At 31.2% G+C, this 14,393-nt stretch overlaps 2 protein-coding genes across 2 annotated transcripts in view; one reads left to right on the top strand and one right to left on the bottom strand.

The window, feature by feature from the left end:
• The window catches only part of LOC148616240 (uncharacterized), a 65,239-nt gene that overhangs the window by 38,080 nt on the left and 12,766 nt on the right, over positions 1-14,393 (top strand). The window contains exons 35-47 of the mRNA XM_088583097.1: positions 283-368; positions 1,299-1,445; positions 2,348-2,440; positions 3,160-3,230; positions 3,907-4,035; positions 4,256-4,316; positions 4,975-5,042; positions 5,348-5,423; positions 6,143-6,195; positions 7,062-7,181; positions 7,483-7,558; positions 12,647-12,747; positions 13,745-13,885. Of these exons, the coding sequence (XP_088439223.1) occupies positions 283-368; positions 1,299-1,445; positions 2,348-2,440; positions 3,160-3,230; positions 3,907-4,035; positions 4,256-4,316; positions 4,975-5,042; positions 5,348-5,423; positions 6,143-6,195; positions 7,062-7,181; positions 7,483-7,558; positions 12,647-12,747; positions 13,745-13,885 (1,222 nt within the window). The remainder of the gene's footprint in view (positions 1-282; positions 369-1,298; positions 1,446-2,347; positions 2,441-3,159; positions 3,231-3,906; positions 4,036-4,255; positions 4,317-4,974; positions 5,043-5,347; positions 5,424-6,142; positions 6,196-7,061; positions 7,182-7,482; positions 7,559-12,646; positions 12,748-13,744; positions 13,886-14,393) is intronic.
• Positions 7,910-9,435, bottom strand: LOC148616241 (uncharacterized). Its single transcript, XM_088583100.1, has 2 exons — positions 9,329-9,435; positions 7,910-8,442 (listed from the first exon to the last, which is right to left on the bottom strand). Exons 1-2 carry the CDS (start codon positions 9,405-9,407, stop codon positions 8,123-8,125), a joined length of 399 nt encoding a protein of 132 aa, XP_088439226.1. The 5' UTR covers positions 9,408-9,435; the 3' UTR covers positions 7,910-8,122.

The raw sequence follows: 14,393 nt of genomic DNA, 5'->3' as shown, positions 1-14,393 counted from the left end.
ATTTTGGTCAAATTTAGGCAATTCGACTTAGAAACCACATCAACTTATAGTCCGGAAAATTTGGTATATTTTGTTTTCATAAAAAATGGGATGATCGTAGAAATGTTGTAAAGTAATCTTTCTCTAAAACATGTACATGTAACAGATGCAAACAAACATATTCAATAAATGCTGAAAATGGCCTAACGTCTCAAGAGAGGCCACCTCTCTTATATGGCCAGTTTTGGATTGCAGTATGGAAGGCCAAATAAGAGAGGGAGTACTGTATTTTCAATGTTTAAGGTGATGAATGGGATGAAGATAGCGGTGATTTACTATGGGACTTAACTCACATGGTGAATGATGACAAAAAACTTGTCATTGCAAAGGTAAGTTGTGATTTACTATGGGACCTCACTCACGTGGTGAATGATAACAAAAAAAAAAAACATAGATTCTTAAAGTCATGTATAAGTGATCAAGTGTATTATTATGTTTTCCATGCTATGCTTTGTGTAGCACTTTTTGGTGTTCATGGAGGAAATTATTTTCTTAAGCTGAAATTGGTTTTATATTAGTATAATTACAGTGAAGGATAAATACTCTGTTAATATAGTGTTTGATTGTAAATGCACATTAACTTTTGGACAGGTGTAAAAATTTTGGGAAAAGGTGAAATGGAACCAAATTTGTAAATGTGTCGATCAATAGTATGGATTGACATTCAGTTCATACAAAAAAGATCTCTTGATAATATTTATAATATATGGATGATCACAGTTTTATTTAACATGCAATCTTTGAAATTTTGTTCATGCTACAATTTTCACAAGAATCAAAAACCTCCAGTGCTATCAGCCCTTGGATTGTTTCACTGCTGTCAGAACCTGCATTTGAACTCTGTCCGGTAAATTTTTGTCTCAAAATTCTAAGCAACCCTTCTTGGGAAGGATTTTGGAAATGTTATGCAGCTTGAGCTTGATTGGTTATACTGTGTGTGTAAACTCTTTTGCTCAGTTGCACATCAACTTCTTGTTTGCTGGAATGGTTTTGTTGTTTTTAATTTTTTTCCCCATACAATTTGAGCTAGCTTTCATGAGAATTATTTGCAATTTCGCAGCTTCAGTTTGATGAAAATTGTTTAGTTGGGTTTGGCAATAGCTTTGTGTCTGTCATTTAGTTTTGTATTGACTCAGAGACTTTTGGCTCAGTGCCATATTCATCTCCTACACAACTACAAATTATATGAACAAATCCAAAGTTTTGGACATATGAGTAATGATTATACAATAAAAAGAAGTCACTATTTTTTTTTACAGATCATTTCTAAAAGCCAGGCTGTATATGCAGGTCTCCATAGATATGAAGTTGAAATATTTGATACAGAGACCAATGATGATGTTAATTTGTCTCAGGAATTGGTATGGTCTGGAGTTGCATCCCCAAAACCAGACTCTCCATTGCAGGTTATTAGCTAATTCTGCTAGGCATTAACAGGAATATTTGCTATTCATTCATAATGAAAAATATCTTATACCAGTCTTAGAGAAATTTGCTACTTAAAGTAAAGTGTTGCTCTTATATGAATATTTAAATTTGTCACATAAGATTTTATTAACTTAAAGTCTTAGAATTTGTAAGAATCAGGCAAAATGGGAAAACATGCATGTTGAAAAACAGACCAATTTAACAATATAATTTTACCCAAGGATGCTTTCTCTATTTGACAATGCCATTATTTGATCTCTGCATCACTGGATTTGTTCAGAAATTTTTCAATAGAATGTTAGAAAACGAGATATTTTACCGAGTTATCTGCCTTTAAAATGTTCATTTTCAGTGTATACCAATGAAATTATAACTCAATTTAAACAAATGATATGAAAAATATTTTTTTCCTTGATTCTGATGGTGCAAAAAGTCAAATTAAACTTTCAAAATGGTGGGTTTTTCAAAATATATTTTACCTTCTTCCTGATTCTCGCACTCGACATTGAATGGCAAAGACTGGCACTCAACATTGCGGTGATCAGAAATTTATATGAAGCTTATGCATGATGGGCTTTACTGAATATGCTGCTTTCTTGGCAGTTACATGACAACTTTTTGTCTTAATTTTACAGAGTAACTTCTTCAGCTAACCTTATAAGAGATGTCATCTTAGATCTATGTGCACATTTTTGTTCAGCTTTATACTATATAACTAGATTAATGAGTAGAATATTGTAATTCAAATAGCTGTGATGCTGAAAAAGATAAAGAATGTTTTATATAAACTCCAATCAGTGATTTATTGTAATCACCTTGTCATTAACGATGTAATGATTTGAACTTGATTACTGCATATTCTGGTGATAATATTTTACAGGAGATGTGTCAAGTTCCCCAGCTAGTGAGGAAAACTTATAAGACTGCTGTTTTAAAGATACCTGATTTATGTGCAGTTATATACTGGGAAAAGGTATACTTCAATAGATCAATGCAATGTAAATTTTAGCCTGATTGATTGATTGATTGATGGTAGTTTAACTTCATATGGCAAACATTTTTGCGCATTTCAGGATATCAACAAAGCAAACATGTCCTGATGTTTAGGTCTCCAATATACTTAGCTATATTTTAATGTGCTAGCTCACAAAAGCAACATTCCCTAGGTAGACAATATCACCCTACTGAGATTATTTTGACTCTGAGCCAACCAGTCATCACTCTATCTCCTATTTACTGCATTTTAAGAGAATCAGTGACTGTCTATATTTAGGTCTTTGGTATGACTCATCTGAGAATCAATTCCAGGATATCCCACACTTGAGATGAGTACATTATAATGAGACCACCAAGGCAGATCTTAGTAACCTGTAGACTGTCAGAAGGTAGTCTGAAGCTTGCTGTTGATATATGATTCTCATGATTTTACTGAAATGTGTTCTGCAATTGACAAGTTTTGTCCCCCTTTACTGTTTCTCATCATGAGCAAAGACTTTAAAATTCTGTTTTCCGTCCACTTAACTGTCTATAGTTATTTTTCATTTATCTTTAGATAGTACAACAAAAATGAAAATACTTAATATATTTATAGGTTAAAAAATGTATCACTTATTCAAGCCAAACAAATTAACTATGATATAACCACTGACAGAAGTTCTTATGCTGAATATGTATGTTTTTTTTCCTTTCCAGATAACAGAAAGGGCCAAATCAGCACCTAAAGAAATCTATAAAATTGTAGAGCAGAGTGTTACAAATGCAAGGTTAATTTAAGATTATGAAGTTAAGAGTCATACACTTCAGAGAGTGCAAGACAGGGAAATCTGAGACATCCAATGATAAGATTTCAAGTTCTTTAATGAGACCCTGCTGAGATAGAGAACATTGGAAGCTTACCTGAAGGCGTCTGAGATTTATTGGTCTTGATTTTTCTAGCGATGATTTATTCTTTTTCTCACTTTGAAAATTAATTTTGTGACAGTAAGCCAATTCAGAAGGCTCTGCTTGAAGAAATAAAATGTTGAATGGTAACATCACAAATGTGAAGGGATCTCACATGCCTAAAATCAGGAATGTCTAAGTGGTGAAAAGGGATGATCTTTTTTCTTATTTCACTATGTATAAATGGATTAAACATGCCATGTACATTGAAGGAAACATCCAGTCTCCATCCATGTAGGACTTGGAAAGGTAGATAAGAATTACCTGGAGATTTTGATTCCCTAATTTTTGTAGGAGTTATGCCTCTTTATACATAAATTACCTTGTCAGAGCAACTCCTCTGAAACAGAACCATTTGTGAGTGGGGGAGACATGTTTTTGCAGACAAAAACAAACTTTTATACAGATTTGACTTAGTTTGCCACAGTGACTTTCATATCAGTTCAGTAATTTTGCTATTGCCCTTTATGTCAGTAAAACAACTTTTTCTTGTTTCAGTACACAGCTTGAATTAGTTGGTTACAAAGCTCTGGCATCTATTATCAAGTTAATAGGAAGAATGTCAGATCCTGTTTCTCACCAGCTAATGTTGGAATGTCTCTTCTGTTCAGCCAGAGCCAGTCAAAGGTAGAAAAAAGACCATTAAGCTTTTGGTTTTATTTTTGTTTACTTTAACAATTGGTACAGAAAATGTTTTTTAGATTTATATTTGAGACAAAATGGTGATTAAGAAGTATTATTTCTCAAACCATAACAATGTACTTCATATCATTTCATTGAATAGTTTACATTTGTTCCTTCAAAAGGAGCTTAGTAGTACTTATTATTTAATATACTTACTTTTTAGACTTGAAGAAGAAATTATTGAGCAAGAATGTGGAACAGGAATCACCAAATGTTTAGAACAAGTATTCTCTCTTTCATATATTTTAAATAGTTGGATAATTGTATGTACAGACATGATTTTTTTCTGCATTTTTAGAGGAATTCTGCTATTTCAAATCCAGATTTTTCCGTTAACAATTCATTTTCTTTTTTACTGTATATTTACTTCCAATTTTGCTAATTTCTGCTTTCTCTGTTGACTTCATAAAATCATCCCTGTATATATTTAAGGGAGCAATTTTTTTGACACCATGCAATGTACATGGTTCACTGCTTGTTTCGCAAGTTTACAGACAGAACTATTTACTTTAAATATTCTGGCAACTAGTGAATATTCCACAAGTATTGATATGATTGCTGAAATGCAGATCACTATTGTGTATTTCATTTAAACTTTTGATTTGTAGAGTACTTGGCCTTGAGCTGACATTTTCCATCCTGGTGGGGTTGTTGTCTGACATATTCACCATATCCATTCTCAATAAGTTTACTATGAACATCAACAAAGAAATCCGATCTACTATGAATTCACATGACAACTGAAAAACACTTTTAAAATATTTAGATATATATATAGCTACAACACTAAAGTAAATCAGAAACAGGCTTTTTTGATAAGAGAGAGAACAGGTGCAATTATAAAATGATTTTCATTTTAGTAAATCTTGTTCCTCCTTTCAGAATTGCAGGCCAGATATCCAAGTCCAAGCTGTGATTGCCATAGACAAATTCCTAGAAATCAGTCACAAGTATGTTTTATTCTACTGTTTTTTACCCAACCAACATAGAGTAGTACTAACATTTAATATCTAATCAGCTACAAATTAATGAATTGTTTGACATACTTTATGAGAGTTTTTTCTTTACTATAATCATTTGTCAGTCTCCTTTTATCAGTAACTTTAATCACACCCTTTTATGGTTTTGACATTTTCTTTATATAGATTATTCCCTTACAAAACTTAAGAAGAATCACCTGATGTCCTATTATAAATACTGTAGATACTGGAACTGTCTTCAGATATAGCTTTTAAGATCATTTTATGTATTACAGATTTTTCTCTGTCTTTGGAAATAAAAGAATCATTGAAATACTCTGTCAGTTTCTAGAAGTTTGTGAAGTTAATCAGGTATGTTTTACTACTAATAATATGTACAGTGAACCAAATATAGTAATGTTCTGTTTAGACTTTCAAAAACTGACATTATTCTCTTCTTCTACTAAGTCACAGTGGATTTGAAGTAATGTTGTCATTGGAAATAGGCTGAGATAGAAAATACTGGGCAGTAAAATTGATGAATGTCTAATCACTCTGCAGTCACATGATGTTCTATGAATTGACTAATTTTTTATCATTTGTTGGTACTATTTTGATCTTCATTGGGTGAAGCTTTGTTTATTATTCACTGTTTTCTGATGTTTGTTTGGTATGATGTTCAATGCTGTAAAAGGGGTGAGCTTATATATCTTCTATTATCCAAATGATCACTCAGGTGCTCTGAAGTAATTAAGTATGACACATTGGTATAATGTAGGGCAGATTTCTACCTAGAGAGCTATTTAAATTACTCACTAGCCTACATAAATTAGTATTGAAATTGGAACTGGTCCTTTTCAGTTAGCAGTAATAGTCATCTTACATCATCCACAAGTGTGAGTCAATATAGAAGCTACAAAATTTTAATATGCAATAAGATGTGATTTTCACAAGCAGAAATTTATTTTGATTTTAAGTCTATCATTGTTAAAAGGTTACATTTATTGTTGCAGATAGATATTCAGGCCTTACTTTTATGTGCATTTGTGGTATTGTCATTTTGAATTTGGAACTGTTTTATGTTTATACAGACCTTAGTAGAGATCTATACAGCTCTGACTGCACTTTGTATAGTAACATCCAAGTAAGTATTGACGATGTAGTCACCTATACAGCTTTGACTTCACTTTGTATAGTAACATCCAAGTAAGTATTGATGATGTAGTCACCTATACAGCTCTTGACTGCACTTTGTATAGTAACATCCAAGTAAGTATTGATGGTGTAGTCATCTATACAGCTCTGACTTCACTTTGTATAGTAACATCCAAGTAAGTATTGATGATGTAGTCACCTGTGTTTTGTATATTTGTAGGAGTCCTTTTCTACCTTAATTTTATTGTGTCAGCTGTCTTTTTACCTGCGTCACCAATAGTGAAAGCAGGTCTAGTAACCGCTTGACTGTGTCCATCCATCAAGTTTAGGGGTACCTACTTTGTGTATAAATCTGTAATTCAAAAAGATATAAACCAATGTTATTCAAACTTTGCACAGTGATTATATATGTATTTAAGATGTGCATCTATTATGGAGAAATTGATAATTTTTTTCCTACAAATTTATCATGTTAAAATTAGTCATTTTTTATCACTTTATGTTGTTGAACGGTGCCTGCTTCATGTAATCATTAACTCAAAAAGTAATAAATATTATTCCGACTTTTGCTCAGTGATTATATACATTTTGAAGATGTGCACCTCCTAGTATGTCAAACTTAACTATTTTCAGCAGTATATGACATTTGTAACCCATACTGTAGATTTTTGACTTGCTTAGTAATTATATACATATTGAAGACACTTATGTGCTGACAAATATATGACAGTGACGCAGGTCCAGACATGTATTGATCTTGTTTGAAGGATAATTCTTGTTAGAAAGTATAATTAATTCTTAGAGGAGATTATAAATAGCTTTTTTTTACCTTATATGAATGTTTGATCTCTACAGAATATGTGACTGGGCCTATAGTTTCCAAGTATGTACAACAGCCCAACAACATTTGGAACAGATTTCTGATGTCCTTGTAGTGGAAGCATGTCTAAAGTACTTAGTCAAACTGATGACAATGTAAGATTTCTTTTTTTTTTCTTTTTTTTTTTGGGGGGGGGGGTTCTATATTATGACTATGTGGGATTTTTATTAGTATATTTTTTTGTTAAAAATAAGATAAATGCTGTTCAGTAAATTTTACATAAGTTTTTACATCTGAACTTGTTCTTTGTTAAACTTATGTTACATATTATATAAGAATGTGTTAGCTGTATATAAAATATATAAAAACAAACTAATTGTTGATTATGCTCGAGTTATATGTTCAATAATTTTGTCAGCCAGTATGTGACTTTGTTCTTATTGAATGACATTATAGGAGTCCAGATCCACTGAGGAAGGAGAAACTGATTAGATGTATAGTTTCTGTGATGGATAAGACTTCTTCTGACAAGGTGAAATATTTTTATGATAGAAGACCTCTAGTTAGTAGAGAAAGTTTAATTTTATAAACACCATGGAAGTATATCATGGTAAGGGTAACCAATAAAAGAAGTTAAAAGAACATTCTTTTCAAGGAAATAAAAGTGTAAGTTTCATAAATGTGTTTATAAAATTCTGATTTTCGTTTTTTCCCAGTTTTGAAAATCACCGAAACCATAACTTGTCATGAGATAAGTAGAAGTCATTAAAATGTTGAAGACTTCATTTACCCTCCATAGTATATACTTTGCAGATTAACTGTATGTCATATTTTATTTGATTTTCTACTATTGCAACTTATTTGATAAGAAGAACTATTTCAAGTTTGGTACATCGTTTAATTTGATGTAGTTTTGTAACACAAAAAAATGACTAGTTACACTTTAGACACATGTTGAAGAAAGACATTTGGTTTTATTGCACCATATTAAACACTTTACCACTTACACTGTACACCAATATCATATTCAAAGGATTTCATTTAACAGAGCACTAGAATTGTTTTTAGCACTGTTCATAAGTTCTGTAACTTAACATCAAGAATTCCTGTAAGAAGCAAAGAGTTCGGTAGCGTAGCCAGCAAAGGCATCATTGCTGAAGTTTAGCACTCTGTCGGGTCCACTACTGATGTTAAGTAATATGGAACTATCCAGACTTTGGTTAAGTGTATCATCCAGGTTTATACCCGACTGAACAAGTTCTTCAATTTTTCTGTCAACATCTTTTTTGGCTTTGACCAACATTTTAGCTGTTCCCTCTAAGACTGATCTTTGAGTAAGGTTGCGTATTTGGAAGGTGTAATTCCCATCGACTGTACTCCTAAATAGCCTTCTGTCAGTCTGTCTTATTTTCTGTTCTGTAACATAAATGGATCAGTAAGAATTTAATGGATGTGATAACTGTCATATTAGGTAAAATATAAACAAACAAAAAAACAAATACATACTAGCTTCCCTTTATTCTTGTTATGTTTTTTATCAAAAGTAATGTAATGCGATATTGAATTATTCAAGTTTCTAATGCCTGTACAGAACAAAGCTAACCAAACACTAAACTTAAAACTGTTGACTTTATTTTTATATATGAAATGGCCTTGATATCTTATAGATATATCTCCTTTCAAATATACATGTATATAATTTAATTGTGTACATATACAACATGACAAAAATGGTGATTGCAGATTTTAAATGGCAAGATCTTTAGTACAAAGTGTTATTTTTACACCATATTGATTTTTTAAGGAGTACAATACGAAATGCTTATAGTATTTACATGTTCGTTATAAAGCTTTGTGAAGATAATAAAGTATGTTTATTGTAACCAGATATCATTTTAATCATGAAATTTTATGAAACTTTTATCCATAGCCAATATGACATTGTTTTAACACACATGCAGATCAACCAAGTTGTTCACAAAAGAAATGTTAAAAAATTGAATATGGCTCCTGTATATTTATACAGTGTGATATTTGTAATACAATGTTGACAATGTTGTAACTCAAGTATATTGCAGGATTTAATTTTATCACTTTCTAGGCTAATTACTAATATTCAATACTGGAATACACAAAAGTTCAGATTGATCATTTTATAAAATCACCTATTTTTTGTCAATATCACAAATAGAAGAGAAACAATTAAGGAATAAAAAAAATATATATGTGTACCATTTAATATCTCAAAAAATAAATATAAGTTTATGATAGTCATTAAGTAACATTTTAATATGAAACTTACCAATTTGTTTCTGTTGTTGACTGATTTTGTCCAAAGTTGATAATAGTTTCTTTATTTCCTCGTTTCTTTGGGCAGACATAATGGAGGAAATACTTGTTAACTTGCTGAAGAATATTTTCAGAATGATTCCAACTCATTTATGTAATTTTACTTATATCTCATGGGGATATTTACTCATGTGTGAAAATCTGACAGCTTGTCATACTAACTGCCACACCCCCACCTGACAAATCTCCCCATTGAGAAGTCATTATGCAGGACAAATGATCATTATAGCCCTGAGGGGGGTAACACAAGTAAAGTGTGAAAGAAGATTAGGTCACTGGGAGATAATTAAACTTTTTGTGTTGTAATTATTTCAAAGGATCAAAAGAGCAACACTATTTAATCTAGTCCTTAATCTCTCAGGAAATGGACCAAGATAAAATCATAAAGGAATTGATGTTAATTTTTTGGGGGCACAATGTTGTTTTTGATCTACATTGTCCTAACTGTGAACTATGGTGATACCATCTGTGAAATAACAGTACAGGAAACAGATCACACTTATTTTACTATACTGCAAATTGTGATATAAAAGTTGTTAATTAAAGCAAGACCTATGATTAAATTGTAATACGATAATAATGATGAAGATGTTTATTAACTCCTCACCACCATATTTCTTTACTTAAATGCAAATTCATTTATTTACATGTTTATGTTTTATAAATGAAATCAGAAATTATTATAAACAAATTTAATATAAACATTTTTGTTAGTTTTGATAAAAAATTTTGTTTCACAACTAACTTTAAATAATATCACAGGGATAATTTATTCATTAATATATTAGATATGTGTATAATATCTCCAGGGTTAATTTGCATATCCTAATTGGTTGTCTTGGTACATCCTGCTACCTGTCATATTAACTGCCAGATAATATTGGCATTGGTGGCACCAAGATGGAGACAATAACCAGAACAACTGTCATTCTTAATATGAAATTTGATATCCATAGTTGTATGGAACTATATTAAATGGATTCTTTTGGGCTTACTTTGTAGAAATAATATTGAAATTAGAGAAAATTGAATGTAGATTTCAGTATAAATTATGTAAATGCATGTTGTTATGCATGTTGTAATAATTCAGCAGAATTAGCCCTTTTTTGACAGGGAACAGATTATGTTAGAATTATCATTCTTGGCACTTATAAAAACTTCAGACTGTATTATGAAATTTGGAACCCAATTTAAATTCTGATTATGTGAACTATTGGTAAATCATCTGAGTAAAGCTATTTTACCTTGATGGCCATTAGTTGATTTGAAGAACTTGTAACAGCATACCATCTGGATATTTCTTGTATCATAAATACTCGGTTGAGTGGATATTCTGTTACATTTATTGATTTACAAAAAAAGACAGATTTTTTATTATCAATTAAAGTAGTTTATTAATTACCCAGACTAAGTCCTGTCTAGACTGAGTAATTTAATGTTCAAACAAGGTGTTTATGTCAGAATAAGCACGGGACAATTTGATAAGGGTTAATTCTGCAATTTTTATTATTATTCCAAAATAAATGAAACAAGTTTGCAAATGTTTACATGTTTCTTATCAATGTTTACCTGTTAAAACATACTATAATGTCCCTAAGCAAGTGATTGTTATTTAGTGACCATTCTCCTTTACGTGACATTACCCTGATAATTGTGACAGTCTAATATTTACATACAATATTTCTCTTGCCAGTCAAAATAAAGTTATGTCATTCCTATAGAATATCATTGTAAGGACATTTTTAGTGACATTAATAGTTAATGTTTATTCTGAGTAAAACTCTTCTAAGTTTGTAAAAGTATTTTGTATGGACAAGTTATTGTGTTTGATCACTAAAATAGTTTACATTTGATTTGTTTACTTAAATTTTGTTATTCATGCAACTGTATCCTTAATTGAATGTTTCATTATTAGGTCGCAAAATTTGTGCAACATAATGCCCCCTTTTTTCGGAGAAACTACCAGCTGGTTAAGAGTACAATCCTGTGAGGACCTGAATTGGGATAGTTTAAATCACTCATTTTTCACTTTTTTACATTCTTAAGTATTACATCTATTCTACTTTCTACAATAAATATTTCCAATAAGTTTCACCTTTTATTTTTATATGCTCTTCAAAAAGTTAAGGGACTTATTGATATTTTTATGGGATTTTTTCATGTTTGCACTGTGACTTTAGAACCCCTTGTTTAATAAACTGCCAACTTAATACAGTTGTTAAATATGATGGTCTGTATACTTTTTGAGAAAATTCCAGATTTAGTTTCTGTGTTATGAGACTACACAGGCAAAATTATTTCACATGATTTTCACACGAATTGAGCAAATAAACTAAGTGACAGAGTTCAGGTGAAATTCGGGTGAATGGAGCCTTCACGTGAAATTCACTCGAAATGTTCACATGAAATTCATGTTTAGTGAATTTCTCATGAAAATCATGTTAATTTCATGTGAATTTCACATGAATTTCATGTGAAGCTCGATTAACATAAATTTCACATGGAAAATATTTGCCTGTGTACATTTAAAAAAAAACCTTTTCACAACTGTTTGTTATAACCATCTAACAGTCTGTATACTTTTTTGGAGAAAATTTTATCTTTAGTTTCAGAGTAATGGAATTGTTATATATTGTACTTTAAATGAGATTCTAATGGAAATTTTCCACATGCCACACTGTAACTCCATCATCAGATGAGCATACTAAGGGGACAACCATCTGATTTTGAAAGGGGGTGGGGCTTGGAAGATTTCTTAGGATCTAAATATTTATTTTCACCATGTTAATGATTCAATATTTATTTTTCACAAACATCAAATCAAATGATGTAAAAGTTCAGGGTTGAAAGGATCAAAACATTTTTCATTTTTTGTTGTGATTTATTTTCAATTGTAGCTTTAATAAGATGAAGTATTTTGAATAACAGCTTTTTTTTTACAGAGCTTGAAAAAGTTAAGATTGAAGTTTAAATATCAGGAAAACATTAAAAAATTCTCCACCTACATCTCTACAGTTTCTATTATTTTCAAAGCAAAATTTCTTCAATCTTCAATATACCCCAAAATGGGGTGGCGGGTTGGGGGGGGAAGTATGTGAATTGGGTGTCCATCTTATCGTCTGTACCTTCATTACACAGAAGGGTACTCTTCTCATTTCCATTATTCCTCCTACACCACCAAAAAGAATTTGATGAAACCTTTACAGAAAATATATTGAATATTGATGATGTGCAGCTCCTATTTAAGATTTTGTGTATTGATTTATTGTAGTGCATTCAGTATGGTGTACAGCTTTGTGAGAATTATTGCCATGAAAATAGGAAACACAAAACAGTTTTATTGGAGCTTGGATTAGTTGTCATTTTAAATAGGTAAGATTTTATTCATTTAATAAACAGTTTCCATCATACATAAATTACTGGCTAGCGAGTACATGATTTAGCTGAGGTTCAGAATGGCATGTGATTTAATGCTTTTCTTTTATCTTATTGTATGAGTTTTCTACTCCTGGTTACTAGGCATATAGCTTGATCTTTGTCATTTATTTTGCCATTCTGTGACTAACAGTATTTTGAAATGGCTTAAGGATGTTCATTGCTCTATTAAAGAATAAAAAGGATTTCAAAGGGTTGTGAAATCTTTTAAGGTCTTTCATGCTAAACCAAAATAAGTAGAAAAAAAATATAGATGGGTTGGTGTGATTCTTTTTGAGATACAAGGATTTGAAATTTTGGCGGGTAAAGGATCCTCTAGATTTTCCATAGGTTTTGTCTTAGTAGGACAACACTGAAGAAATATCAAAGATTTCATAAAAACTTCCCTAATAACATTTTAAGGCATGTTTATTGAAATTTTGAAAAGTATAGTAGGGGTCACTTGGCACTTTGAAATTGATTAATCAGAGAAGTCCAAAAATCTGATAAAAATGTCTAAACATGACCAGCAAACATCCTAAAACAGATGTTGAATTGATTTTTTAGTTGCCTATCAAGATTGCTGATTTCCCTATTTGGGCTCATAGGATTTGAAAATTATGTATTAATAACTTCTTTCTGGACATTTTTGCATTGAAATGGTATTAGGTATGAGTTTCTTCCAGATCAATAAGTCTTTGTTTCACTTTGTTAAATTTTCATGACATTGTGTCCATGGAACTAGATGAATGCTACTCCTTTCATTTTTTTTTTGCATTATAGGAATTAAATATTGGTGTCTTTGAACAATGTAATATGTGGCTTCAGCTGATTATAAATGGGGCCTTTGAAAGTAGTATTTGACTTTTTAAAACATTTTCCCACAGTTGACTTTTCTGCAGGTTGGGGCATTGGTGTCATTCCATCATATCTAGTTTTCTCTTCCTTTTCCTAGACTACTTGATTCCAGTAATATAAAACAGACCACCAGGAGTCAGTGCCAATCTTTGCATCAGTCTCTAGCCGTCAAAGTTCCTCAGGTTACATCTATAAATAACAGACCAACTAGTCATCGTCATGACAATGTTGGAAACAGGTATGTTTTCCATTAGACTAACAACTAAGTTTATCTTCAGAAGTTCTTGCATTGAAATATCCTGAGATAAAACTCAGACAATATTTTTTTATACTCTGCCCAACTATGCTTCTAAACCACCCCCCAAAAAAATACAGTCATATAATGGTGCTGTCTTTGTTGTTTGTGATGTCATGCTTTGTGTTTTCGTCATCTGTAGACATTTTTGTGTTTTATGATTACCCCTCTCCCCCAGTAATAACTTGTTTATCAGTTGATGAACATTGATAACATTTTAAATCAACAGGGTTCCATACTGTAACAGGAAAGTAAGTTCACATTTTGTCTAAATAGCATCATAAAAAATTTGACTATGAAACTAAAGATCATTATGACATTGTACCATGAAGTTCTATACTACTAAAGACAGACTTTCATTTATTTTTGGGTGTTGACTGTTATACCCTGAAAAAAGGTAATTTAGCATTTTTTTATGCTTTAGCTTAACCCATGTTAAATATTTAGTAGT

The sequence above is a fragment of the Perna viridis genome, chromosome 5 (assembly GCF_037379345.1).
Source record: "Perna viridis isolate PV_CMFRI_1.1 ecotype Kerala chromosome 5, ASM3737934v1, whole genome shotgun sequence".
Taxonomy (NCBI): Eukaryota; Metazoa; Mollusca; class Bivalvia; order Mytilida; family Mytilidae; genus Perna; species Perna viridis.
This window is presented reverse-complemented; position numbering and strand designations above follow the sequence as displayed.